The sequence below is a fragment of the Ictidomys tridecemlineatus genome, chromosome 15 (assembly GCF_052094955.1).
Source record: "Ictidomys tridecemlineatus isolate mIctTri1 chromosome 15, mIctTri1.hap1, whole genome shotgun sequence".
NCBI classification, from domain to species: domain Eukaryota; kingdom Metazoa; phylum Chordata; class Mammalia; order Rodentia; family Sciuridae; genus Ictidomys; species Ictidomys tridecemlineatus.
Genome location: NC_135491.1, coordinates 35,798,659 through 35,825,062, shown reverse-complemented (window position 1 = coordinate 35,825,062; position 26,404 = coordinate 35,798,659). Strand labels below are relative to the sequence as shown.

At 51.4% G+C, this 26,404-nt stretch overlaps 1 protein-coding gene across 5 annotated transcripts; it reads left to right on the top strand.

The window, feature by feature from the left end:
- The first annotated feature begins 14,461 nt into the window (after window positions 1-14,461).
- On the top strand, window positions 14,462-26,351 carry Dok4 (docking protein 4). 5 transcript variants are annotated; one of them, XM_078032373.1, is made up of 9 exons: window positions 14,466-14,640; window positions 19,087-19,344; window positions 22,593-22,700; window positions 22,864-22,978; window positions 23,214-23,333; window positions 23,419-23,608; window positions 24,302-24,440; window positions 24,652-24,775; window positions 24,860-26,351. In XM_078032373.1, exons 2-9 carry the CDS (start codon window positions 19,279-19,281, stop codon window positions 24,976-24,978), a joined length of 981 nt encoding a protein of 326 aa, XP_077888499.1. In that variant the 5' UTR covers window positions 14,466-14,640; window positions 19,087-19,278; the 3' UTR covers window positions 24,979-26,351. The 5 variants fall into 5 exon arrangements, with proteins under 5 accessions (XP_077888498.1, XP_077888496.1, XP_077888499.1 ...); XM_078032372.1 differs by having other exon boundaries at window positions 14,462-14,640; window positions 19,090-19,344; window positions 24,652-26,351; XM_078032370.1 differs by having other exon boundaries at window positions 14,462-14,640; window positions 24,652-26,351.
- The last annotated feature ends 53 nt before the right edge of the window (window positions 26,352-26,404 follow it).

The window sequence follows — 26,404 nt, the reverse complement described above, 5'->3', positions numbered from 1 at the left end:
GTGGGAGGAAGCAGGGGGAGTCGGGGGGCCATCTCCTTCCTCTCCACCGGCTTCTCCTCCAGTAGGTCCCCTTTGATGTGACGTTTCCTGGAGAGACTGGTTTGTGTCACTGTCGAGCTGGAGGAGGGAGATAGGACAGGGCCTCATCTTAACTGGTCAAGTGACCCGGATGTCAGTGCCCCTGTACGGCTGGGGGCCAGCTCTCCCAGCCTCTCACCATCGTCATTTGAAAAGAATTCACCAGTCTGAAGACTGCCTCCATGTCGCCTGGGATCCTGGGACTCGTCTGGCTCCACATCTCATCCCCCCCCAGGTCCCGCTCTACCAAGTCGTCCCTCTTCCCCGTGGGCCAGCGGGGACCTTGCAGGAGGCTCTGTGGGGTGGGGGTGGAGGGTGACATGGACAGTCCCCTGAACCTCCAGGTGAGGCCCAGACCTGACAGTCTCCATGGTCACCAGGTCAACTCCTGGTGCGACTCTTGTATTTCCGGGGTCCTCCGTTTCTCTGCCTGTGAAATGAGGATGCTCCCCTCCTCGGGATTGCTGCTGGGATGTTCAGTGAGCTAGTACAGTGTCCCCAATGTCACACCACATTGGTGGACAGAATGGTGTCGGTCTCCACAAAACGGTCTCAACCCACACCAGGTGGAACTCCAGAAAGCCAGTCTCCCTGTCCCCTGGCTTTTGTCAAGGAGCATGTCCTGGACGGTGGCCAAGTGGGCTTAGCGCCTCTCTAGCGCTTGCTAAGCATCTCTTTTTTTTTGGTGGTGGTGGGTACTGGGGACTGAATTCAGGGGCACTCGACCCCTGAGCCACATCCCCAGCCCTATTTTATATTTCATTTAGAGACAGGGTTGCTTAGCTCCTCGCTTTTGCTGAGGCTGGCCTTGAACTCATGACCCCCTGCCTCAGCCTCCGAAGCTGCTGGGATTACAGGCCTGCGCCACCACACCTGGCTTTGCTGAGCATCTTTTAGCAAAAGCCTTGGGGCTTTTTCTTCAGTGTTAGCAGCACATATGTGATGTACTTGCTTGATTTTCTTTCTTTCTTTCTTTCTTTCATGGGGTGGGGGGTACAAGGTATTAAACTCAGGGGCACTCAACCACTGAGCCACGTCCCCAGCCCTATTTTGTATTTGATTTAGAGACAGGGTCTCACTGAGTTGCTTAGAGCTTTGCTTTTGCTGAGGCTGGCTTTGAACTCTCGATCCTCCTGCCTCAGCCTCCCAAGCTGCTTAGAATATAGGCGTGCACCACTGCACCTGGCTGCACCCTAAACTCTTGTTGGTTGGCTTCTGTGGTACAAGGATTCAAGCCTGGAGCTTGGCGCAGGCTCGGCAGGCACTCCGCCACTGAGCCCCATCCCAGCCCCAGAACCTGAGTTCTTGAGCATTGCCCTTCTATGCCCAGGATCCTCCTGGTCTCCAGAGCCCGACCTCTAAGGCCATTTCTAGAAGCTCCAGGGAGCTGGCTTCACCTTCTCCCTCGTCTCCTACCCATTGCCTCAGTTTCCCCAGGCAGCACATGGGGCCTGGAGGGTCCTCCCAGCAGAGGAGGGCAGGAGAGCTGGCAAGGAGGAGGGAAGGGCAGGCCTGAAAGGGAAGACCCACAGGCCACTCTGGTGCTCCTGCCAGGCCTGGGCTGCCGTGGCACCTCTCGGCCTTACCTAGATGCTGCCCAGGAGGACTCAGCCCGCTTGCTCAGCCTCGGCCGCTCCAGCTCATCCTCTCTCAGCCGAGTTGGGCAGGAGCCAGCACCGGAGCGGCTGCAAGCTCTGCTGATGCTCAGGCAGGAGGTAAAGCTGGTCTCCTGAGAGAGAGCGAGTGTTGGCTGGGGAATGAAAATGTCATAAAGTGAATCCTCTGCCCGCAAGGGCTGGGGCCTCTGAGGGTGGGGTGGCGTGTGAGCTCCCCAGGACAGCAGGCATTTAGCTCAGCAACCTTGAGCCAGAGGATCGAGCAGAGCAAGCACAGCTGGGGACCAGGTGACCCCACTCCAACCCGACCCCAGGCCTAGTGTCAATGCTGAGCTGACACTGGGGCCGAGGACCCCGCTCATGAGCTGAGTCCCAGCACTGCCCTCCTTCATCAGTGATGCAGCCAGAGGGGGCCAGCAGCTGTGGATCGAGGGGAGGCCTGGCCCCACCCCCCGTGACTTTAAACACCAGGGCGCTGGGATTCCGAGAGGGGACATGGCCCGCCAATGGCTTCATAGAAGGACGGCAGGCTGTGGCTGGGATGCAACTCTCGTCTCCATTTCAGTCTTTTCCCAGTAATTCCCAGTGGCCTCCCCTCCCCTCAACCTCCACCCACACCCAGGATTGAATGAACACCCATGGGTGAACTGCCGAGTGCAGAAGTGGAGACGGGAGTTGGGAAGGTTTTTCATAGTAGTAGTTTTAGAATTCTTCATTTTAGAGCACATGAATGAAACAGTTCCAGGTCAAGATGTGATAGATAGAGACGGAGATAAAAATAAAATATTGTGATGTAGATGAAATATAAATGTTGTGAAAGATCGTCTATGCATTGTATATATGTGTGCATATGTGTGTATGGAGTGTACCATATATACTCTGGCTTCTTTCACTTCCACTTCATAATCCCTTTGAGACTCATCGATTTTGTTGCATTGGTTGGGAGTTGGATCCTTTTATTGCTGACTTGTGTCCCACATGATGTATATATAGTCATGCACTGTGAACCGATATTCCATCTACAGTGGTGGTCCCAGAAGACTGTATTGCCTAGGGGTTGGAGATGTAGCTCTGTAGTAAAGCGCTTACTTGACATGCATGAGGCCTTGGGTTCAATCCCAGCATCATCACAAAAAAAAAAAAAAAAAAAGACAAATAAATAAGATGCTATTGCCTGGTGTGGTTGTAGCCATCTTATTTAGTGTAAGTAAACTCTATGATGCTCCCGCAATAACAAAATCTCCGAAGGATGCATTTCTCAGAGCAAGTGATGCATGGCTACCTCTGTAAGATCATTTAAAAATGCAAATTCATATATAGAGGCAGACAGCAAATGGCTGGCTGGAGGTTGGCGGGGAGGGGCCGGGAGTGATGACAGAGAACATGAGGAGGGGGAGCAGCTCTGGGAGGAGGGATGTGCTCACTCTCTGGATGGTGCTGGTGGTTTCGTGGGTGTGTACCCATCAAATTACATATTTTAAATATGCGAGGTTCATTACAGGTCAATTACACTTCAACAACAACCACCACCATAACACCTGTGGTTTAATGGATATTAATTGCTTAATTCAAGGGCAGAGCAAAAATAGTGTTTATGGATTTTTTTTTTTTATAAAGGGAATGGGCTGTTCTGCTTCTAGAAAAGACAGAAGGCCTGTATTATCCTCTTCTTCCCACGAAGTGCAATTAATAATGCTGGAGGCTATATATGAAACTAATTCAAGAAGACCCTGAGAACTGGAGAGAAGAAGGCTGGCTGGCTAGGGGACGTGGGACCTGAGCAACACATGGTGGTAAGCTTCCTGGGTTTCTGTTTCACCTTATCTATTGCATACCTGGAGGTGAGAAAGCTCACAACCTGGAAATGCCAATGCACACAAAAAATAACAAACAGCAAACAAAGCCTCTATCTCTAGCCAAAAGATCAGGAAAGGGGCATGCTGGCAATAGAGAAAATTTGTAGACAATACTACTCTACTCTGGCAAAAAAAAAAAAAAGAAAAAAAGAAAAGAAAAAGAAAAAAAAATCTGTGGTCCCACCTGTACCCATACCAGCCAAGGCTGAGTGGGGAACCCTAGATTTCCATGCTGGCCAGTCTGTCATAACCCCTGCCACACATTCCAACCAGCTTATAATGAGGCTCTCCTACTGAGTGACAGCAGGGCCACCTGACTTGGCAGTCCTGAGATGTTCTGCCCCTTTCACTCTGGGGTGGTATCAGAAGAGGCCTAGTGGAGAGTCAAGACTTTCAGACAGCCTGGTGTGGAGAGGGGTGGCTTGGATCATGATCTCTGTTGGCCTCATGGCTGCGTTTGTGCTGGGAACTTCCTGTGCAAAGTGCAGATCAAGATTGCCCAGTTGCTATGGTGATGCCCAGCCTGAAAAGGTTTTGTGCAGATGCACCAAGGTACATGTGTCTGCACCTAGAGCTCAGACACCAGCTCCAGGGATAGAGAATTCTGAGCGTAAAAGATCACACTGATGTCTCACCAGGGCTGCGTCCTTCAGTCTACCTGCTGTGCAGAAACTTTCCCACAAACAAGCTTTTGATGATAAGACCTATATAATAAATGTGCTGAGCTAGCTCTGGGTCATTGTTCCTCCATCAGGGGACAGTTTCCCACCTGGACCCAGCTTTCTCTATGTGTTTGTTTGTCTTTTCTCAATCCCCCATAGAACCTTCTCTCACCAGTTTCTGAATTAACGGCCGGGCAGGTCATGGCTGCTAAGGGGTAACAAAGCTAGCCCCACAGTCACCTCAGTGGTGAACATGAGGAGCTAGAACTCCTACTCCTGCCCAAAGGGAAGAGGCAATAGCCTCCTCCAAGGTGTCCACAGAGGCAAAGAGGAGAAATTGAACTTGAACTTCTACCTTCAACTGCTATCTCCACCAGTGCTACACCCCTTGCCCTGCTGGAGCATCTCAAAGGGAGCAGGTGGAACAGGAGGCTTAAATAAGACCCAGGGTCATATAACATGATACAAAAATGTCTTACGGTTTAAAAAGCACTCATACCAAGTGTCAGAAACATCTCAAACTGAATGAAAATAGATGACCCATAAATTCCAACACCGAGGCGACAGAGATGTTATCTGACAAAGAATTTAGAATGGCCATCATAGAATGCTTCAGTTGGTAGTTATGAATATCTTTGAAACAAATGAAAAATGGATAGTCTCAGCAAAGAAACAGAAGATACAAAGACACCCAACTGGAAATTTTAGGACTAAAAAACACAATTATTGAACTTAAAAACTTAGTGAATGGGTTCAACAGCAGAATAAAGGAAACAGGACTGGGCACAGTGGCACACACCTAGAATCCCAATGACTTGAAAGCCTGAGGTGGGAGGATCACAAGTTCAAGGCCAGCCTTGGCAACTTAGTGAGACCCTGTCTCAAAATTTAAAAATAGAAAGGACTGAGGACGGAGCTCAGTGGTAGAGTGCTTCTGGATTCTCCAGTATGAAAAAGTAGGGAGGGGACAGAGGAAACAATCAGTGAGCTGAAAGAGAGAACACTAGGAATTGCCCAGTCTGAGCAAGAGAGATAATAGGCTGAAAAAATAAAATCAAAATTAGCAGAGCCTCAGGGATTTGTGGGATAACAAAAATCCAATATTTGTGTTATTAGAGTCCCTGAAAAAGGCAAGAAAGATGCCAAGGGCTATGGCACAGGCCTGTCATCCTAGCCACTTGGGAGGCTGGGCAGGAGGATCTCAAGTTCAAAGCCAGCTTCAGCAACTTAGTGAGGCCCTAAGCAACTTAACAAGACCCTGTCTCAAAATTAAAAGTAAAACAGGCTGGCGATGTGGTAAGCATCCCTGAATTCAATCCCTGGTACCAAAAAAAAAAAAAAGAAAAAAAGAAAAAAAAAGAAAGAAAGAAAGAGGAGCTGGGCATGTGGCAAGCGCCTATAATCCCAGCTGCTTGAGAGGCTGAGACAGTAGAATTGCAAGTTTAAAGCCAGCCTCAGCAAAAGTGAGGGGCAAGCCTCTCAGTGACTCAGAAGACCCTATCTCTAGATGAAATACAAAATAGGTCTGGAGATGTGGCTCAGCGACAAATTGCCCCTTAGTTCAATCCCTAGTGCCCCCCCCCAAAAAAAAAGAATTGGGTTAGAGTGGGGGAGTGCTTAAAGAATTAATTGCTGAGATTTTTCCAAATATGGTAAAGATCATCAATCAATTCAAGAATCCGAGAGAACATCCAAGAGGACCACCCAAAGAGACAGCCTCTAAGACACATCATAATCAAACTTCTGAAAATAAAGATAAATATGTTGAAAGCAACCTTGAAAAAAAAATCACAATATAAAAAATAGTTTTCCGATGAGAGAACCACAGTTCCAATGACAGCAGATTTCTCACCAGAAACCATGCTGGCTGGAAGGAAATGGAACACTACTTTTCAAATGTCAAAAGAACCGTCAACATGGAATCCTCAACCCCATGACACTGCTCTTCAGAAATGAAAACCAGATCTAGACATTTTAAGAGAAAGGTAAATTAAGACAATTTACCTACCTTAAAAAGTGACTATTGGGCTGGGTTGTGGCTCAGAGGTAGAGCGCTCTCCTAGCATGCGTCAGGCACTGGGTTCAATCCTCAGCACCACATGAATGTAAAATAAAGATATTGTGTCCACCTATAACTAAAAATAAATAATTTTTAAAAATTACTACAGGAAATTCTCTAAACAGAAACAATGAAAGAAGGAAACAGATCCTCAGGGACATGAAAGAACATGGGAAACACCACAGTCTGTACCACCACGGGCTTTCCTCCTTACCTGGAGTTTTCTAGGTTGTGTTGTAAAGTTGACACGAAAATTGTTACAGTATCTGATGTGGTTGTAAATATATGTAGAGGAAAATTGTAACATGAGTATAGTATAAACTGGGTAGAGTAAAGGACCCTAATAGGAGGTAACATGTCTATTGTCACTCAAACTGGTAAAATGATCACATCAGTGGACAACAATATGTTATCTGGTCATAATGTAATACCTAGAGTAACCACGAAACCACTCAAAATAGGTGCATCAAAATAAACGGAATTCTAAAAGAAAAAGAAAAAGAAAAAGAAAAACAAACAAAAAACAAATAACATCTCCCAGGTTGGCAGGAAAAGAAAAACACAGAAATGAAATTTAAAAAAAAGAACAAACAGAAAACAAAGACATAAAATGTCAAAGTCCCAGACTTCCAATAATTACATTAAATGCAGAGTCTAAATGCACCAACTAAATAGTAGATTGGCAGATTTAATTTAAAAATATGAAGCAATTATATATCCCTCTCCAAGATTTTAAATATAATCACATAGGCAGGTTGAAAACTAAAGAATGGAAAAAGAAATACCATGTAAACACTAATCAAAGTGAAACAAGAATGACTGTATTAATAAAGTAGCTAAAGCAGGCTTCAGAGCAAAGAAAATTTCCAGAGACAGAAAGGGACAGTATAAAATAATTTAAAAAAAAGATTAATCTAAAAAAAATCTAAGATGCATATGCACCAAACAACAGAACTATAAAATACGTGAAATAAAAATTGATAGAATTGGAAAGAGAAATGGACCAAGCCACACTTAAAGTTGGAGATATCAGCATTCCTCTCTCAACTATTGATAGGACAATTAAGTTAAAAAAAATCAAAAAGGATATACAGGAATAATCAGCCAACAAGGTCAAATTGATATTTATAGAACATTCCACCCTAAAACAGCAGAACATACACTAAATTTGTCCATGAACATATACCAAGAGAGACCATATCCTGGGACATAAAGCAAACTTCAAAAACTTTAATAAAAGAATCAAAATCTTATAGAGTATTCTCTTTATCCACAATGGATTCAAATTATAAATTGGCAATATAGATATAACAGGAAAATCTCCCAATACTTGGAAATTAAGCAGTACACTTCTAAATGAATTAAAAAGGAGAAAACCAAAGGAAATATTAAGATATCGTTAACCTAATAAAAATTAAGGTAATCCAGGTGTGGTGGCGCATGCCTGTCATTCCAGTGGCTGGGGAGGCTAAGGCAGGAGGATTGAAAGCTTGAGGCCCGCCTCAGTAATTTAGCAAGACCTTGTCCAAAATTAAAATAAATAAACAAAAAAAGAGATGGAAGTCAGTGGTAGAGCACCCGTGGATTCCATCCCCATTACAAAAAAGAAAAAAAAAAAAAGGTAAAACATCACATTTTGTGGAATCCACCGAATGCAGTGCTGAAAGAGGATTTTACTGCACTAAGTGCATATGTTACAAAAAAGGAAAACCCTCAAATCCATAGTCTAAGATCCCACCTTTAGAGCCAAGAAAAAGAAGAGCAATATAAACCCTAAGCCAGCGGAGGAAGGAAATAATAAAGATAAGAGCAGAAGCCAATGAATTATTTTTAAATAGAGAAAATCAATGAAATAAAGAGTTGGTTCTTTGAAAAAAATCAATAAAATTGACAAAGCTCCAGCAAGACTGACAGAGAACAGAGAGAAGGTGAGAGGACACAAATTGCCTGTGTCAGGAATGAAACAGGGAAGGTCACCACAGACCACGCAGATCTACGACGGTGATAATAAGAGAACACAGCACATCCGGCTGGGGCTGGGGCTCCGTGGCAGAGCGCTTGCCTGGCATGTGTGAGCGCTGGGTTCGATCCTCAGCACCACGTATAAACAAATGAATAGAATCCACAAAAAAAGATCCACAAAAAAGACCACTTTCCCCAATACACAAGCTACAGTTCTATCACGAGACAGATCATTTGAGTGGACCAACAATTATTAAGGAAATTGAATTTAAATTTTTAAAACATGCAAAAAAGAAATCTCCAGACTCAAAATATTTTGTTGGAGAATTCTACCAAACATTTGAAAAAAGAACTCCAATTCGGCACAATCTGTTCCAGAAAAAAGAGGTGAGAGAAAGAGAGCATTGTTCAATCCATCTTTTGAGATCAGTATTACCCTGAACCCAAACCAGGTAAAGACAATGAAAAAGAAAAATTCACTGCCTGACAACCCTCATGATATAGATGCAGAAAATCCTGAATAAATTCAGAAATATTGTATTAGAATTAAACATCATAACTAGCGAGGTTTATTTCAGGGAGGTTTATTTCAAGCTAGTTCAATAGTTGAAGTTAAAAGGTGGGTGTGGGGCCAGGTGGCGCACGCCTGTAAACTCAGCTACCCAGGAGGCTGAGGCAGGAGGATTGCAAGTTGGAGGCCAGCCTGGGCAGCTGATATCCTGTTTCAAAATGACAGGAGCTGGGATGAAGAAAATGAAATTATGGCAGTTTCAGGAAAATGGATGGAACTTGAAAACATTCTGTTAAGCAAAATAAGCCAAACCCAGAAGGGCAAGGGTTGCATGTTTTCTCTCATATGCAGAAACTAGAGAGGAAAATGCAAAAGTAAGGTGGGTGGGTGGGAAAGGGACAAGGGGGCAGGAGGAGGAGAGGGGAAGGGGAAATACTGGGGAATGCCACCGACCCAATTATATAGATATATATTGTGTGTGGACAAATAGGGAGCAATGAATCCCACCTTTGGGCACAACTATAATGCACTAATAAAAAATATGGAAAGTAGCTGGGCGCGGTGACACACACCTGTAATCCCAGTGGCTCGGGTGGCTGAGGCAGGAGGATCACGAGTTCAAAGCCAGCCTCAGCACAAATGAGGCCCTCAGCAACTCAGGGAGACCCTGTCTCTAAATAAAAAACAAAATAGGGCTGGGGACGTGGCTCAGTGGTCGAGTGCCCCCACGTTCTATCTCCAGTATGCTCCCCCCAAAAAATATGGAAAGTAAAAGAAAAGAGCTGGGATGTAGCTCAGAAGTAGAATGCTTGCCTAGCATGGGTGAGGTGGTTCTGGGTTCAGTCCCCAGTACAGGACAAAGGAGGTGGGGAGTGGGGGGTGAGAGGAAGGGGGAAGAAGGAGAGGAGAGGAGAAAGAAAGGGGGGAGGGGAGGAAGAGGGGGGGACGACAACAACCGCATGACCAAGTCAACGCAGAAAAGGCAGGTAACGACATGGACTTCCATTTATGAGAGAAACTTCCAAACCAATAGAGACCCTCCTCCATTGGGCAAAGCACATCTACCAAAAATCGACAGCTACCACTTATTCTTAGTGATGAAGAGTGGAATGCTTTCCCCCTAAGACCAGGAACACAATAGGTACTGTGACTTGACTGTGTCCCCTTCAAAACTCAAGCATTGGAGCTTAATGCCCAGTGTGGCAGTGTAAGAGGCAGCGCCTTTAGGAAGGGAGGAGGCTGTGAGGCTCCTTCCTGGGGAATGAGTTGAGGCCCTGGAGCAGAGGCTTCCTGTGTATACTGGGCCCGCTCCGGCCTCTGTCTCCTCTGCCGTGGGACACAGCACAAGATGCCATCTTGGAAGGAGAGGGCGCAACCCACAGCGGACAACTGAATATGGGGGTGGAGTCTTGATGTTGGGCTTCCCAACCTCCAGATCTGTGAGAAATCATTTCTGTTCTTCATGAATCTCCCAATCTGTGGGATTTCTTTGTGTCAGCACAGGTGGACCCTGACTGCAAGGATGTCAGCTTCTCCTACTGCTCTTATGCACACAGGAGCGGGAACGTTCTAGCCAGAGCCAGAGGCAATAAGACATACTGACAGGAAAGGAAGAAATAAAACTTCTCTGGGTGCAGATGCCATGATTTTTCCTTGTAGAAAATCTTGAAGGCTCCACCCCACAACCCCAAACTCCTAGAAGTTCGGAGATGTTGCAAAATAGAAGATAAATATACAAGAAATTATTTCTATACAGCAAAAACTCATAAGCGGCAAAATTAAAAATAGAGTACCGTGTAAGATTGCCAAAAATCATTAAATAAAATACTGAGATATAAATCTAACCAAGCGTGAATAGGACTTGCATTCTGAAAACTCCCCTAATTGCTGATGAAAGAAATCAAAGACAATATAAATTGATGGAGAGACTTAGTGGGTTCTTGGATTGCAAGACAGCATAGTAAAAGATCAGTTCTGATGAACAGGTTTAATGCAATTTCTACCAGAATCCCAGAAAGATATTCTGTACAGATAGATAAGACTATTCTGAAGTTTATATGAAAAGCCAAAGGAACTAGAAGAGCTAAAGCAATTCTGAAAATTAACAAAGTGGGAAGAGTCAGTGTATTTGGCTTCATGACTTACCATATAGCTTTGATAATTAACACTGTGTACTTTTAACAGAGAAACCTACACATTAATGGAACAGAAGAGAGAACCCCGAAATAGGTCCTGCTGTGCTTTGTTTTGTTATTGTTGTTTGTACGAGGGATTGAACCCCAGTTCCCTTAGCCACATCCTCAGCCCTTTTCATTTTTTAGAGTCAGGGCCTCACTAAGTTGCTGAGGCTGGCTTTGAACTTGTGATCCGCTGCTTCAGCCTCCTGAGTCACTGGAATTACAGGCATGCACCACCACACCCAACTTGGGCCTGATGACTTCTGACAAAGTTGGAAAAGCAATTAAATGGAAGAAAAAGAGCCTTTTCAACAATTGGACATTTATGAGTTAAAAAAAAAACCAAAACAAAAATAAATACATAAAACTTCACAGATTTAAATGTATAGCATAAAGTTAAATAACTTTCAGAATAAAACATAGAAAAAAATGCCCAGAGTTAGTGGATTTAGCACCCAAAGCATGATCCATGAAAGGAAAAAATTGATAATTTGGACTTCACCAAAATTAAAAGCTTTTGCTGTTAAGTACACAAACAATGGATTGGGAAGAAATATTTGCAAATCACATAACCAAAAAAGGATTAGCATCTACAATATATAAAGAACTCTCAAAATTCAACAGCAAGAAAAGCAAATGAGGGGCTGGGGATGTGGCTCAAGCGGTAGCGTGCTCGCCTGGCATGCGTGCGGCCCGGGTTCGATCCTCAGCACCACATACAAACAAAGATGTTGTGTCCGCCGAAAACTAACTAACTAAATAAATAAATATTAAAAAAAAAAGAATAAATGGAAATGATGAAACCCAAGGAGTATTCTGAGTTACAATAAAAGAACTTTAAAAAAAAAAGAAAAGAAAAGCAAATGATCAAACTGGAATTTTCACAAAACATATAAAGAAACATTTCATTGAGGAAAACACTGCAAATCACCCAATGAAAAGATGTTCAATATCATAGCCATTAGAGAAATACAAATTAAAAAAAAAAACAGTGAGGACTGGGACTGTAGCTTAGTGGCAGAGTGCTTGCTTCAAGCGTGTGAGGAACTGGGTTCAATCCTCAGCACCATATAAAAATAAACAAAATAAAGGCATTCTGTCCATCTACAACTACAAAAAAAATAAAATAAATAAAAAACTCACAGGGATACATCCCTACACAATGATCAGAATAGCTTAAAAATCGAAAAGTAGTAATTACACCAAAGGTTGAAGGGGACATGAAGAAAATGAGTCATACCTACACTGCTGTTGGTGATATAAAATGATACAGACACTCTAGAAAACAATGTGGCAGGTTAAAAAACAAAAACAGACAAACAAAAAAATGTGCAACATACTTACTATACTATAAATGTAGGCATTTATTCAGAGAGATGAAGATACATGTTCACATACAAACCTATGCAGTGTTCATAACAGTTGTATTCACTGTAGTCAAAAACTGGAGATAATGTTAAACGGCTCCATGAATAAACTCTGGTACCTCCATATCAGGGATACTATACAACGATAAAAAGAACAAACTATTGTTCTATGCAAAAACACTTGAATGAATAGCCAAAGATTACTAAGTGAAAAAAAAAGCCAATCCCTAAAGATAACATTAATGATTCCAACTGTAAACATTCTTTTTTTAAAATTTGTTTTTTAGTTGTAGGTGGAAAACAATATCTTTATTTTATTTTTATGTGGCGCTGATTGAACCCAGTGCCTCACACATGATAGGCGAGTGCTCCACCACTGAGCCACAACCCCAGCCCTTAAAATAACCAAGTATAGAAATGGAGAACAAATTAGTGGTTGCTGAAGTTACAGAGGCATGGAAGTGAAAGAGAAGTGAGTGTGCATAAAAAAGCAATGTGAGAGCTGGGAATACCCATCTTGTAATCCCAGGGGTTCAGGAGGCTGAGGCAGCAGGATTGCAAGTTCAAAGCCAGCTTCAGCAATTTAGCAAGGCCCTAAGCAACTCAGCAAGACCCCATCTCTAATAAAATATAAAAAGGGGCTGGGGATGTGGCTCAGTGGTTGAGCACCCATGTGTTCAATCCCCAGTACAAAAAAAAAAAAAAAAGAGAAAAAGAGGGGTCTTCCTGGGATGCAATATTCCCTATCCTGACTGTATCGTGCTGTGGTTTTGCAAGAGGTTACCTCTAGGGGGAACTGAGTAAAGAGAACTCAGAACTTCTCTGTATTATATTTGACAACTGTGTGTGAATCTACAGATATTTCAAAATAAGAAGTTTAATTTTAAAAATCTAGGTGAAAAAAAATTAGGTGACAACAGAACAGACAGAATGGATTGGGGCTGAAGTGAAGAGGTTTGAGAACTCCATTCTAGAAATGAAGCCTTTTTACTTTGAAAACTCATTTTCACTCTTCAGAGGTTGCTGGGGGTGAAAGCAGTTTGCAGTGATGGATCGAGTGCTGGGGGCTTTATGGGCTGTAGTTTGAAGCAAAGCAGGTGGGGTCAAGTTTGGAAGATGCACAGGGAGGTCAGCAGGCCAGCAGTTCAGGAGGGCAGGCTCAGGTCAGTTTGGCTGCAGGGACTACAGAGGCCACTTCCTTGCCAGTCAGTCTGGGGCTGGTGAAAGACTTCGCTAGAGCTCCTGAAAAGACCCAGGGGCTCCCTAACTGGTCACAGGCACCAGGGACCATCCAGGGACATTTACTGGGGGAAGGAAGTGACTCCCATGGAAGTTTTCTGGGAAAAGCTCAAGCCCAGGTGTCTCAGAGGCAGAGGGATGGACCTCATGGGTAAGTGTTAGGGTTCTTGTCCTCCGGATACTAAGCCTGTCCCCCTGAGAATCCTGAGCACTGGTTAGATTGGAGGTGTCTTCACTTCTCAGGGTTCCGTGGTTCAGAGGTGGCCTGGTTTCGTTTTGTATTTATGGTCTGAAGCAGGGTTTCTCAAATGTTAGCCTGCAGCAGAGTCACCTGTGGGTCTGGCAAATCGATTTCTGGCCGAAACACCCCAGAAATTCTTATTTCCTAGGTCTGGAGTCTGGTGGGCAATTTGCATTTCTACAGTTTCATGGTGAAACTTCTGGACCAGAGACCACCTTCCCGGAACCCCTAGTTTGGGTACAGACTTAAACCCCGGAGGGGAAGAGGTCCCTATTCCTACCTGGCACAGCTGAGGCCTGAGATTTGGGGTCCAGGCAGGACAGGGGCCCAGTGGGTGGCGAGTGGAGGGGTGGAGGAGGTCACTGGGACAAGGAGGCCGCCGGGCTATGGAGGGCCCGGGGAGGAGACAGGGGAGCAAGGGTGTGTCGGTGATTTCTGAAGAAGTTGGGGAGAGTGCGATTTGGGGGGCGGGGAGCTATGTGGAATTCAGCTTTCAGGGACCGAAAGGCGATGTGAGCTTGGGCTTTGGAGCCCAGAGATCTGGGCTTCCTGGTGGCGCGAAGCCGGGATCCCAGGGCGCCCTGAAGGGGTGGGGAGCCCCCGCACAAGCACAGGCCCCGCAACTCGGAGGAATACGGCGGGGGCGGGCCGGGGGCGGGGCCTTGGGGGCGGGGCGGCGCTGCGGGCCCCGGCGGAGCAGCCGCGCAGCCCAGTCCCAGCCAAGCGGAGTCTGCGGCCGCGCCTCCCTCGCCGTCCCGCCTGGAGCCCGGCGCCGCCGCCTGCCGCCCCCGCCGGCCGCGCCGTGACGTGGGCATGAGCCTGCCCCGTGGCCCCGCCGAGCCAGCGCCCCCGGCCCGGGCCTCGGCGCCCAGGTAAATAGGGGGCGCGGGGCGGGGAGGGGACCTAGGCCGCGCCGAACCTGCGAGACCCCCGGCAGCTCTCATCCCCTGGCCCCTCCGGAACCTGCGGACTCTCCACCCACCCCCCCCAGCCTTCCAACTCTGTGAGGGGGAGGGGTCTCAGACGCGCGCCCCCAAGCCAGTTCGTGGGCCCTAAAACTACCCCTGAACTGTCCGCACCCCCAGCTCTCCGCTCCGGGAAGCCCAGCTCAGGATCTGACCTCACCTGCACCCACTCACACCTCATCAGAGAAACCCAGGCCCCTGGCGCCCTCCCAGCCCCATTCCCGGCACCCCACCCCGACTCCCAGCCCCCCCCCACTCCCAGCCCCCCCCCCACGGCCTCCTGCTTGCTCAACTTCTCCCAATTCCAAGAGACTGTGGCTCCACCCGCACTGGCCCCGCTGCCCACCCTCACCTGAAGATGGGGTGCCTACCGTTGCTTTCACTCATGGCCAACTGCCTGCTGCCCTTGACCCTTTCTCCCCTGACATCCTGGGGCCTTCTCCCCCAGGGCCTTGGTTCCAGTTAAATGCTTTCTGTCATGGCAAAGGGGCATGAGCTGAGGTTGAGCCCCTCATTCTACTATGTGGTGCCCTCATAGTTCAGGGCAGGACAGTTGCCAGGGCACCTGAATGGAGGGCTCAGGCTGGGTGAGGTCTGATAGCGCTGAGCAGGGGCCAGAGTCTACTCTAGAACACTCCACTAATAGCAGTTAGGGACCAGGCTTCAGGTGACCCCTTTCAGGGGAATTGGGTCCAGGACAGGCAGTTCCTGCCCCCCATCTGGGGTGGGTCCCAGAAGCTGTAAGCTCTCTCACCAAGTGCTCCTTTCTATGCCTGGGTGCTGGTTACTCCCCGGAAGGCATCAGGCTGGGCATGACCTCACCTAACAACCCCAGCCAAGGTGGGGCCACCCAGTGAAACCTGGACACAGCGTCAGCAGCACACTGTCCCCTGAGGCAGCTTTGAACCAAACTGGGTCCTGAGTCCTGCTGGCTCTCCTCTAACAACTCTGCTGCCCACGAGGGTCAGCACTGGGCCTCAGGGCACTCATGCTTTTGGAACTGAGCTGGCAGCCAGATGTGTGGTGGTGGAAGGATGAGGAAGAAAAACCTAGAGAGAAATGTTTGTTCAGTCCCCAAATATTGAGCACCTCTCTCAGCACTCAGCAGTGTCCTCAGAGCCGGGCTGGAGCTCTGACTAGACAGAAGAGGCCTGTCCATCAGGGAGCTGCCAACCTAGATGTCTTTCTGTGGCTGAGGAGTAGACAGATGAAGGAACAAGAAAATCCCACAGTGACACTGGATGTCGTGAGAGAGCTGACTAGCAGGGCTCCTCTGGCCAGGGTGGTCAGGAAAGGCCTCCTGGAGGAAGTGACCTTTGAGCTGAAGTCTGAATGAAGCAGTGGAATGAACCTTGAGAACTTGTGAGGGAACAGTGTCACAGGCAGGGAACAGCAGGTACAGTGGGCCTGTGTGGAAAGGAGTTTGGCGTGCTGAGGGGTGGTAGGACACTGGAAGAGGATAGATGGCAGGGACATAGCACCACTTTCCTGGGCTTGAGATCTGGATACTATGGCTGTTCACATGTCCCTTTGCCCAGTTAGGTATTTGGTGTCTATGTCACCTAGGATGGGACCTGCAGTGCTTTGGTGGTGGCTCCATACCCTGGGCCCTGGTAACAATAGCACTGGGGATGAGGAGCCAGGCGAGCAGGTAATGGGAAGTGTCCCTGGTGCTGGAGAGAATCCGCCCTCTGATAGGATCTTTGCTGTGGGGTGGAGGCAGGCAGACAGCGAGATGGTGTCCAGGTAGGGCTGTCCCTGAAGCTCTGATAAGATCCCATCTGTCTGGCGGGTGGAGAGGCCCAGCCAGGCGGGCATCTGCTCCTGCTCTGTCATTGGTTGCCAGCTTCAGCGAGTAGCGTTTGTTCTGGAGCCAAAGCCTCCAGGCAGAATCCAGGGAGGGAGTGCTCAGAGTGGCTGCCCATGGGGCAGGTGGGCAGGGACCTGCCTGCCCAGGGAGCAGAGGGACCAGAGGGACCGTACCTGGCTCTTTCTGAAAAGCTGTGGGGGCCTGTCTGGGGTGGAGCTGCCACGTTAATGTGAGGTTGGGACGGGGCTGGGGCCCCCACCAGCACTGTGAAGGGGGCTGCTGGACACTACTTAGCTCTTCTAGGTGATCAGAGCTTCCAGGTCTCTGGTCCAGTGCCCAGGACCTCACATCCTCTTGCAGTAGTGGGCAGTCCCCTGCTGCAGACTTGGGAGGTTGCTGGAGCCTCAGCGGCTCCCCGGTTGGGCAGGGCAGGGGCCCTCTGCATCCCTCTGCCTTGGGATGCTCTCTCGGCTCACAGGGTCAGCGTGGGGGCACTTTCCTGCTCACCAAGTTCAGGCCCTCTAGGGAATGGGTGGGTCTAGGTCCCCCCCTTGACCTTATTGCCTGTCACATTTGTGAGTCCACCTGTTGGCCATTCCCCATCCCTGTACCATACCATTTTGGGTCACAGGTGGGGGCTTGCTTTTGCAAACTCATGAGGGACTGAGTGTGGCCAGGAGCTGCTGTGACTGGGGGCCGGAGTCAGATGCCAGGACGTTGGCCCCCAGGCTTCTCATAGATGGGTTTGGGAAGGGGCCTTCGGCGCCGGACCACAGCGGTGTCCAGCCTGCTAGTCCTCTTGGGAGCTCCAGGGAGCCAGCGCTTGCTCTGGTGACAAGGCAGCCCAGGAGGCAGGCAGTGGGGACAGAGCTGGGAAAACCGACCTCTCTCTGACTGCCGGAGCCCAGGTTGGGCACGGCCAGTGGGGACCAGACCTTCCAAGAGCAAAGTGGAAGACTTGGGTTTGGGAAGGACAGACAAATTGAATGAACAGGAGGGCCGCTGACAGTGGCACATGGAACAGGGGATCACTGCCCTTCTGGCCCTCCCCTGGTTTGTGTGTACTCACTGTGGTGTCCCATCTGTTCCCTGTTAGGGACTCAACAGATTGGCCTCCAGGAGACTGATTAAGGCCTGGTGGCCGCAGGTCCAGCAGCATGCTTGCCCCAGGGTCCCATCCAGGCAGAGGCCAAGCGGATCCCCCAAATGCTACTGCACCTCCACCTAGCAATGCTGGAGACACGGGAAGCCGCGTGGTTGGCCAAGCCCTGTCCCTGAGGCTCCGTGGCCAAGAAGGCTTAGGTGCTAGCAGGCAGGCCGAGTTGTCCAGAGGACAGTAATCTGTCCCCAGGCTGGCCTCCATCTCCCATCCTGAAACTTCTCATTCAATTCTGGCTACTCCTTGGGTTTACTGTGTGACCTTAGTCCTATGGCTCACCCTCTCTGGATAAGTTTCTTTCCCATATGTAAAATGAGGCTGTTAGTCATTGCTAAGATCCCCCTGAGTCTGTGTTACCTACTACTGATCTGCCTGATTTGAAGTGACCCTGCTGGTACCCTCGTTTCCAGTCCCATATTGAGCTCAGCTTGGTGCCCACACTCGCTTCTGCATCCGCTGGACTCTTATCTTCTGCCCTGCACCCAGGCTGGTCTCCCTGAAATTAACTCCTGTCCATGCTCAGAACATGGAGGCACTGTTTGGCCCCACCAGACCCAGTGGCCTGTTGGGGCCCAGTTTTCCCAGTTTCAGGGTCAGGGTGAGACATCTACTCCCACAGCGGCCACCTCCAGCCAGCAGGCACATTCCTCAGGCTTATCTGGGGGCCCGCCCCATTGAACTCTGCCCTCCTACCCAGGAAGCAGGACCCAGAGGAGCGCTAAGTCCAGGGGCCTGGAGCCGGCCTGAGGGGCCTGGGTGGTGCTCCCCAGCTTTCCTCCCGGCTGGAGAGAGTCAGGTAGAGGATGGGTGGGGCAGGGGTTGGAGTTTGCGAGGACCCTTGTCTTTAACCCCAGGGAGCGGGGTGTGGGCTTTGCTCAGCCGTCAGGCCCTGGGCCCTGTCCTAGGACTACCGCCCCACCCGGGCGCCCGGTCCCTGGGGCTCAGCTGCCCGGGGAAGGGGTTTGTTCTGGCAAGTTGCCCCAAGTCTGCCCCAAAGTTGTAACAGGGAGAGGGCCAGTGGCCGGAGAGCTGTGGGGACGGAGGGACCCAGCTCTGGGTCCCAGCCCCTGTTGGGGGGAGCTCGTGGCCACCCTTCCTCCACCCTCCTCCTCGGTGGGAGCAGGAGCCAGCCTGCCCAGGAAGGGGTTAACCGCCAGCCCCGCGCGAGGGAGGGACTGGGCTGGACCATTTTCTCGTGCTGCCTCCACCTCGGTTTTCCTGAATGGTTCTGTCGCCCTGGGGTGGGGAGGGAAGGGAAGGAAGAAGGGCGGAGGGAGGGAGGGAGGGAGGAGTGTGGGAAGAGGAAGGAAAAAAGACAGCGAGCGAGACAGCCAGGGGAGAGAGATGTCACTGTCTCTGATCTCGCTGTCATCTGCGTTTGCAGCAGGCGCCGGGCACAGGAGCTGCTAGAACAATGCTGACGCGGGCGAGGTGAGGAGCGGCCCGACGACAGACGGACGCCACGCGGCTCCTCTGAACAGGTGACCCAGGTGATCGGAGGAGTCCAGACCCAGGCCACCTGGGCGTCCCTCCCCTGTCTCGACCGGCCTAGCTCCCCGGAGACGGCGGGACAGCCATGGCGACCAATTTCAACGACATCGTCAAGCAGGGCTATGTGAAGATGAAGAGCCGAAAGCTGGGGGTGAGCCCGCGGCCCTGCCAGGGACGGGCGGGAGGCATGGCGTGCGTGTGCACCGCCCGCCCGCCTGGGCATCGTGCGTTTGTGGTCTTGAGACTTCTCCGCGGGCTGCTGGGCATGTGCCACCCAGCTCAGCCCGCGGCAGCCCCCGCCCTGGCGCGGCTGGCTGGCATCCCAGCCGCTGGGCAGCGGTGGTGGCCGGTGGGCAGGCGGCTCCCGCTATTGTTGAAGTTGGGTAGTAGCAGCAGCAGCAGCAGCAGCAGAGCCTGGAGGGCGGGCTGAGCCGGATCCGCTACCTTGGCCCTGCTCCTCCTGCCCCTCGCCCCCCACCTCTGGGGGCCTCTTTTCCTTAGAGCACCCCTTCCCCTGCGTCTTGCTGCTTTTCTCCTGTGAATATGTACATTTCAGGGTGTTTCTGATGGTAATGAAGTGTTTGGAAAGAAGAGTGCTTTGGGGGAACTCGGCCAGGAGAGCGAGGGGCAGAGCTGGCACTTACCTGGCCTGTACTTGAGAACTTATGGTAGGAGTTGGTGGTGGGCTTGGAGGGCGGCAGATGAGGCTTCTAGGACGTGCACCAGTTCCCCCGAGCCTTGAGACCCGGCTGGGGAAGATCCCCTAGAAGGCATGAGCAGGGCCCCCAGGGACCCACTGAATGATCTTGGTGAGTCCAAGAGCTGCCTTTGCTCCCCTGCAGACCCTTCCCCACCTCCAGTGAAGGGGCTGGCAGCTGCCCCTCCCCAGCAGGAAGGAAAGCCCTGGTGACCCTAGTCACTGAGTCTGTTCTCCTCAGGACTCGGGTCCTTTCCTCCTTCCCGCCCCTAGTGCCTGGACTCCAGGAAGCTCCAGGGCTCCCAGTTCAGCCTGAGTGGGGTGGAGGATGAGGAGGGGCCAAGGATGTGGCACCTGCTTTCCAGCCTGGGTACCAGGTGGGAAGGGATGCCCTTGGGGAGGGGCGTAGCAGCCCTTCTTCCCCTCCTGGGCCTTTCAGGGCTGTGTTATGTGCTGGGCCAGTGTCCTCGCTGCCATCAGGTGGGCCCTTGGTCCTGCAGGGCAGAGCTGGTGGCATGATTTGAATTTGTAGCCCAACTCCGAGTGCAGCCTGGTGAGGACAGCCCTGGCAGCGTGGACCCCTGTGCTCTCCCTAGACAGGGATTCAGTCACTGACTTCAAGCACAGAACAAAGAGGCTGAGGCCCGGGTGGGGAGGCCAGGGAGGTGGAACCCAGCTTTAAACCCACTCCTCATTCCTATGGCCTGGACCTTGCAGTCCCCAGGGGCCAGCTGGGCTGAAGCCTGTCTAGGGCAGAGCTTGCCCAGAAGGTGCTGGCCTTAGGGCGGCCACTTGGGCTCAGTATCCGACCTGTTCCAAAAGGGGCCCTTGGAACCCAAGTGGACAGGTAGGCACCGCCAGGGAGAGGGGCTGGGAAGTGGGGTGTGGCCAGGTGTTTGGGTTACTCCTTTCCATGAATTCAGCTTCCCTCTGCAGACCTGAGCCTCACTCCCCCAGTGTCAGCCTGCAGAGGTGAGGCAGAGACGCTGGAGGGGCTGGGAGCCCACCCCACTACCTACCGGGCCTCCCTCCCCGGCAGAGCTGTGGCAGAGTGCTTCTGAAGCGCTGATCAAAGGCCTGGGAGAAGTGGGAAGGAGCTCTCGAGTCAGGCTCCCTGGGGCGGTGTGAGTGTGTATCCTGTAACCAGGCAACCAGGGTGCTCAGGCCTCGGGCTGCTGCCCCTGGTGCTGCAGGTTGCGTGGGGCCCAGCCCGGCAGGGTGTATCAGGGCCAGCAGCATGCACTCGCTGTCCATCCACTGTCCCTTCTTGTGGTCATCCTCTTGCTCAGCAGCTCTGGGAAGGAGGCACCAGGATTTGAGTGAGGATTCTTAGAATAAAACAATTTCTACCCTAAAGGAGCCTTGCAGCTAGATGCTCAGGGTGCTGTGCTAGGTGGATGGGCCAGGGGCTGAGCCAGGGTCAGCGTGCAGGGGCACTCATGCCTTCAAGTGTCCTGGGCAGGAGCCAGAAATGACCGGGCTCTAGGCACTTTCTGGGGACTACCTAGGCCCACTGTGACCCTGCCTGCCAAGTCTCTGATGCATCCATGACTGATTATGGCTAGGGAAGGGGCAGGGCCTTGGGTTTGTGGCCCAGGCCCCCCGCTGGCCTCCCCTGCTTTGCACTGGGACACCCTGTAGGTCCTTTCTGTTTGCCAGTGAGAGCGGCATCAGGGATGCCCAGGGAACAGGCCTGTCAGGCTTCTGGACCTGTTGGAAGGAGCAGGTGTCCCAGGCAGAGCTCCGTCCCATGGGGGAGGGGCCCCTGGAAGACGAGTCCATTCAGTAGCTCATGTAGGTGGCTGTGGTCACCCCTCAAGGTGTCTGGTAGGTCAGTTTGTCCCTTTAACCCTGGAGAATGGTCAGCCCCTCTCCTGCCCCTTGGGAGGAGTTTCTAAAGCTCTGGAGGATTTAGGGGGAGTGGGACACAGGGCGTTGGCAGTGGTGGGACAGGGAGGAAGCCGTGTGGGGAAGGCAGCATGATGGGGGCACCACTGGATTAGCTCTGCACCTTCACCTCCTGGGGCCTCTGGTTCCCTGGGGAGCAGGGATGTAACCCTGACTCCTTATCTTCCAGGGTTGGTATCAGGATGAGAAGAGGGTGAGGGAAAACTTTTGCAGACAAGAATGGTGGCACCAACACCAAGAGCCTGGCCTGGTTCTGAGAACAGGACCAGGGCAGTTTGACCAGGGTCTCCCTGTCTTTGGAGACCATGTGGCTGGAGCCCTGGCAGCAATGGCCTGTGCAGTGGCTACGATGGGAGGCTCTGGGTCTCCACAGCCTGCTTTCAACCAGCACCACCATTTACCAGATGAGACTTTGTCGTGCCTCACTTTTCCCACCTGTAAAATGGGGTAATAGAACTGTCTTGGGAGTGACTCTGAAACTGGGAAGCGCTAATACAAAATGTATAAACAGGAACCACTCGGAAATGCTGGCCCCCACATCAGCTCAGAGCTGTGCTCATAGTAAATGGTGGAAGAGCCTTCCAGAGCCAGGAGAGAATGGCTGTTTTTGCTATTTGGGGAGGAAGCCTCTCCCCAGGGAGGTGTCACACCAGTTTCTACCTTCCAGGTTTTCTCCAGGCTGAGGCTGCAGGCAGGGCAGTGCGGCACTGCCCCCTGCAGCAGGGAGGGGAATTGCAGCTGCACTGGCTGGTGGAGGGGCTGGGAGGCCTGATCCCCTGTGGTCTTCCCCCCAGATCTACCGGAGGTGCTGGCTGGTGTTCCGGAAATCCTCCAGCAAGGGGCCCCAGCGGCTGGAGAAGTATCCGGATGAGAAGTCCGTGTGCCTCAGAGGCTGCCCTAAGGTGAGGGGCCAGGGCCTAGCTCCCCGCTCCCGTGAGCAGAGATGACCTACTGTTGGGAGGTCCAAGGACATCCTCCAGGCGGTGGGGGCAGGGGTAGGGGAGTGCTGTGGGGAAGCAGAGGGAGGTGCTCCAGCCTGGTAAGTCCCTATGGATGCCATCCTAGGTGACAGAGATCAGCAATGTGAAGTGTGTCACACGGCTCCCCAAGGAGACCAAGAGGCAGGCAGTGGCCATCATATTCACCGACGACTCCGCGCGCACCTTCACCTGCGACTCAGGTGAGGTCCCAGGCCGCAGGCTCCTCTAGGCTCCCTGGAGTGGTCGTGGTCAGTGGTTCGGCCAAGAGGCGGAGAGGGGGTGTGGTGGTGTGGGTGTCTGAGGGACAGGCGGGCAGACAGGGGGCATGGCCTTGCCCTCCTTGCCTTGCAAGGTTGGGTAACTGAGGGTCAAGGCGGATGGGGTGGGCTGCTGGAGACCCTGAGCCGCAGCATGAAGAGGTGCCATTTTCTCTAGAGCTGGAGGCAGAAGAATGGTACAAGACACTGTCTGTGGAGTGTCTGGGGTCACGGCTCAATGACATCAGTCTGGGAGAGCCTGACCTCCTGGCCCCAGGGGTGCAGTGCGAGCAGACAGGTGAGCCCTGGCCCTGGGGGGTGGGGGCGGGCTGCAGGAGGCACCTCCCGTGGCAGCTCCAGGCCACTTGCCTCTCCTGCTGCAGATCGCTTCAACGTCTTCCTGTTGCCCTGCCCCAACCTCGATGTGTACGGCGAGTGCAAGCTGCAGATCACCCACGAAAACATCTACCTCTGGGACACACACAACCCCCGCGTGAAGCTCGTCTCGTGGCCCCTCTGCTCGTTGCGCCGCTATGGCCGGGATGCCACACGCTTTACCTTCGAGGCTGGCCGGTAGGACCCTCTTGCCTCCCCATCCTGCACCACCATCGTCATGATAGACCTCTTCTGCATCAGGCACTGTGCTAGGACCTTGTTTACTTATCAGCATAACAATCCAAAGGGGAGTGTGATTTCCCATTATGCAGATGAAGAAGTTGAGGCTCAGAGAAGCAACTCACCCAGGGCAGGCAGGGCAGGCGAGGCTCTGTACCAGAGGTCTAACTGCTTGGGCTCAGATCCAGTGCTGGCACCGGCACTTACTTGTGATCGTGCACTTGGGTCCTGGCTTCCTCATCTGTCTCCTGGGATAGTAAAGTACCTAACTTCATAAAATTATAGTGAGGCTGGAGTAGCCCCAGACTGGAACCCCCAAAATTCTGTATGATCCTCTGCATCATCTTGGTTGTTATTCAGCTTCTATATGCTTCAGTTTCCTCATCTGTAAAAACCATTTAAGGAAACACAAAATGAGGAACTATTAAGAGGGAAGACCAGAGGGTGGTGGTGGGGAAACAGAATGGATTAATTCTGTGAAGCATTTAGACCTCCAGCTGGCACACAGAAAATGGCACATGTGTGCTATGTGGCCAGGCTCTGGGAGCAGAGTCCCCTGCTTCCCAGAGGGCCCCGGTGCGGCCACCACTGGCATGCAGGAGAGCCTGAGAAAGCACAGGGTCTCCACCACCTTGCCACCTGTGTCCTCAGGATGTGTGACGCTGGGGAAGGGCTCTACACCTTTCAGACACAGGAGGGGGAGCAGATATACCAGCGGGTCCACAGTGCCACCCTGGCCATCGCCGAACAGCACAAGCGGGTCCTGCTGGAGATGGAGAAGAATGTGAGGGTGAGGCAGTGGGTATCAGCCCCAGGTGCAGGGGAGGCTGGGGGCAGGGGAGGCTGGTGGCAGGGGTGGGCAGGCCTGAGTGCCTGGGGTCTGCCAGCCAAGTCTCTAGCCAGGTGTGCACAGTCAACAGGCAGGGTCTTGGGCTGGCTACTCAGGGATAGAGCAAGCTACTGCCTGCAGAGCTGACGGAAGGGACCCCTCTGCCCCTCAGCTGCTGAACAAGGGCACTGAACACTACTCGTATCCCTGCACACCCACTACCATGCTGCCCCGCAGTGCCTACTGGCACCACATCACGGGTTCCCAGAACATAGCCGAAGCCTCCAGCTATGCCGGTGAGTTGCTTCTGTGCCCCACCCCCATGGAGGGCACATCTTGTGACCTGGATCTGAGTTCTGAGCCAGTTTCTATACCCACAGGTGAGGGGTACGGGGCAGCCCAGGCCAGCTCAGAAACGGACCTTCTCGACAGATTCATCCTGCTAAAGCCAAAGCCCAGCCAGGGGGACAGCAGCGAGGCAAAGACCCCTTCCCAGTGACAGCAGGGCTGGCAGGCACCAATGACTGTTGGGGGCTGCCTGTTGCAGGACAGACTACAGCCTACTGTGGATGGCCTCAAGAGGCTGTTGGCCAAGACCTGGAGAAAGGGAGCAAGCTGTTCCCTCCCTGCCCCCGAGGGTGAGGCTGGACCAAGGCAAAGCGCTGGCCACACTGCCTGAGCATGTGAGGGGCCGGAGCCACCATGGACTATATCCTGTTGATGATTTTAATATTTATGGCTTATGACATATTCTATATTAAGATTTTTCCCCCCGTCCCTTCCCGCCAACACATACATTTTTAATCCCATGACCAGGCCATGGTCAAGGCTGTTATAAAGATTATGAGGGCAGCTGTTTGCCTGTCCTTTGTGGTACAGCCCTCCTGCTGCCAGGACCTGCTTGAATTGCCAGGGCCAGAGGAGGGGGACAATCAGAACTCAAGGCTGGCAATGCTTGCTGACTTTTCCCAAGCAGCCTAGTGGCCAAGACAGCAGGTGGCTTCTCTGTTCCTTTGGGCCTGTAGTGGCACAGGAAGGATCCGAACTTCCAGAATGCCACTTAGCAGCCTTGCACTTGGAGTTTTAAGCAGAGGTGACATCTGGTTGATGCCTCAGGTGAAAAATCTGGTTTTAAAATGTAATTTCTGCACAGGCTCCTTCCTGCTTAGCAGGATGAGAAGTGGTCCTCAGGGTAGGGGTGCTTATTACCTCAGCCAGGTGGAGGATGGCTGGGGCCCGTTCCTGCCCCAGGGCCAGGCCAGGCCAGATGGCTGCGGCAGGACTGCTGTGGGGAGCACCCCTGCTGCCCTCTCATTGACTGGGGTACAGTGCCCCAGGAGAGGGAGACCCTCTGCCATGGGTTTGGCCACCTATGCCAGAGCACTCAAACCACCACCTCCCCATTTCTCTTCCCCACATGGTGCTGAGGCTCCCTGCTGAAATGCAATTAAAGCAATTGATTTTCTAGTGCTGGTATTTATTGACTACCGTTGCAGAAGGGCTATCTTTCTATTCACATCAAACCTTTGGTTGCGTGGTTTTTGTTTATTGTTTTTTAATACTTTAGGGTTCGGATTTGTGGGAACAGACCTTCTTGTAAATAACCACTATTACGTTTGTGGCAGGAGAATGCTAAAGCAAGAAGACCCCTCCCAAAGGAGCCCTAGAGACAGGGAGGTGGCATAGCCAGCTCAGCTCTGATGTGACCCAGGGAATGACCACCCAGAGTAAGCTAGTCTGCAGCGGGAACTGGGGTCCACAGGACTGGGTCTGGTGGTAAAGCTGGCTGGCTCAGCTAGTGGCACGATGACGCATGAAGGAGATTATGTTGTACTCTTTATTGCCAAAAATAAAAACTTTTAAAAAAGACAACTACTGCTAATCAATAAATACCCCTTCCTTTCTAGGCTGAACTCTGGTTTTCT

What these genes read in the sequence shown, in the direction of transcription:
- Dok4 (XM_078032372.1), top strand. Translation starts at nt 19,279, where the DNA reads ATGGCGACCAATTTCAACGACATCGTCAAGCAGGGCTATGTGAAGATG. An exon ending in GCCTCAGAGGCTGCCCTAAG is followed by an intron (nt 22,701 to 22,863) that starts GTGAGGGGCCAG and finishes ATGCCATCCTAG; the next exon opens with GTGACAGAGATCAGCAATGT. An exon ending in TTTACCTTCGAGGCTGGCCG is followed by an intron (nt 23,609 to 24,301) that starts GTAGGACCCTCT and finishes CTGTGTCCTCAG; the next exon opens with GATGTGTGACGCTGGGGAAG.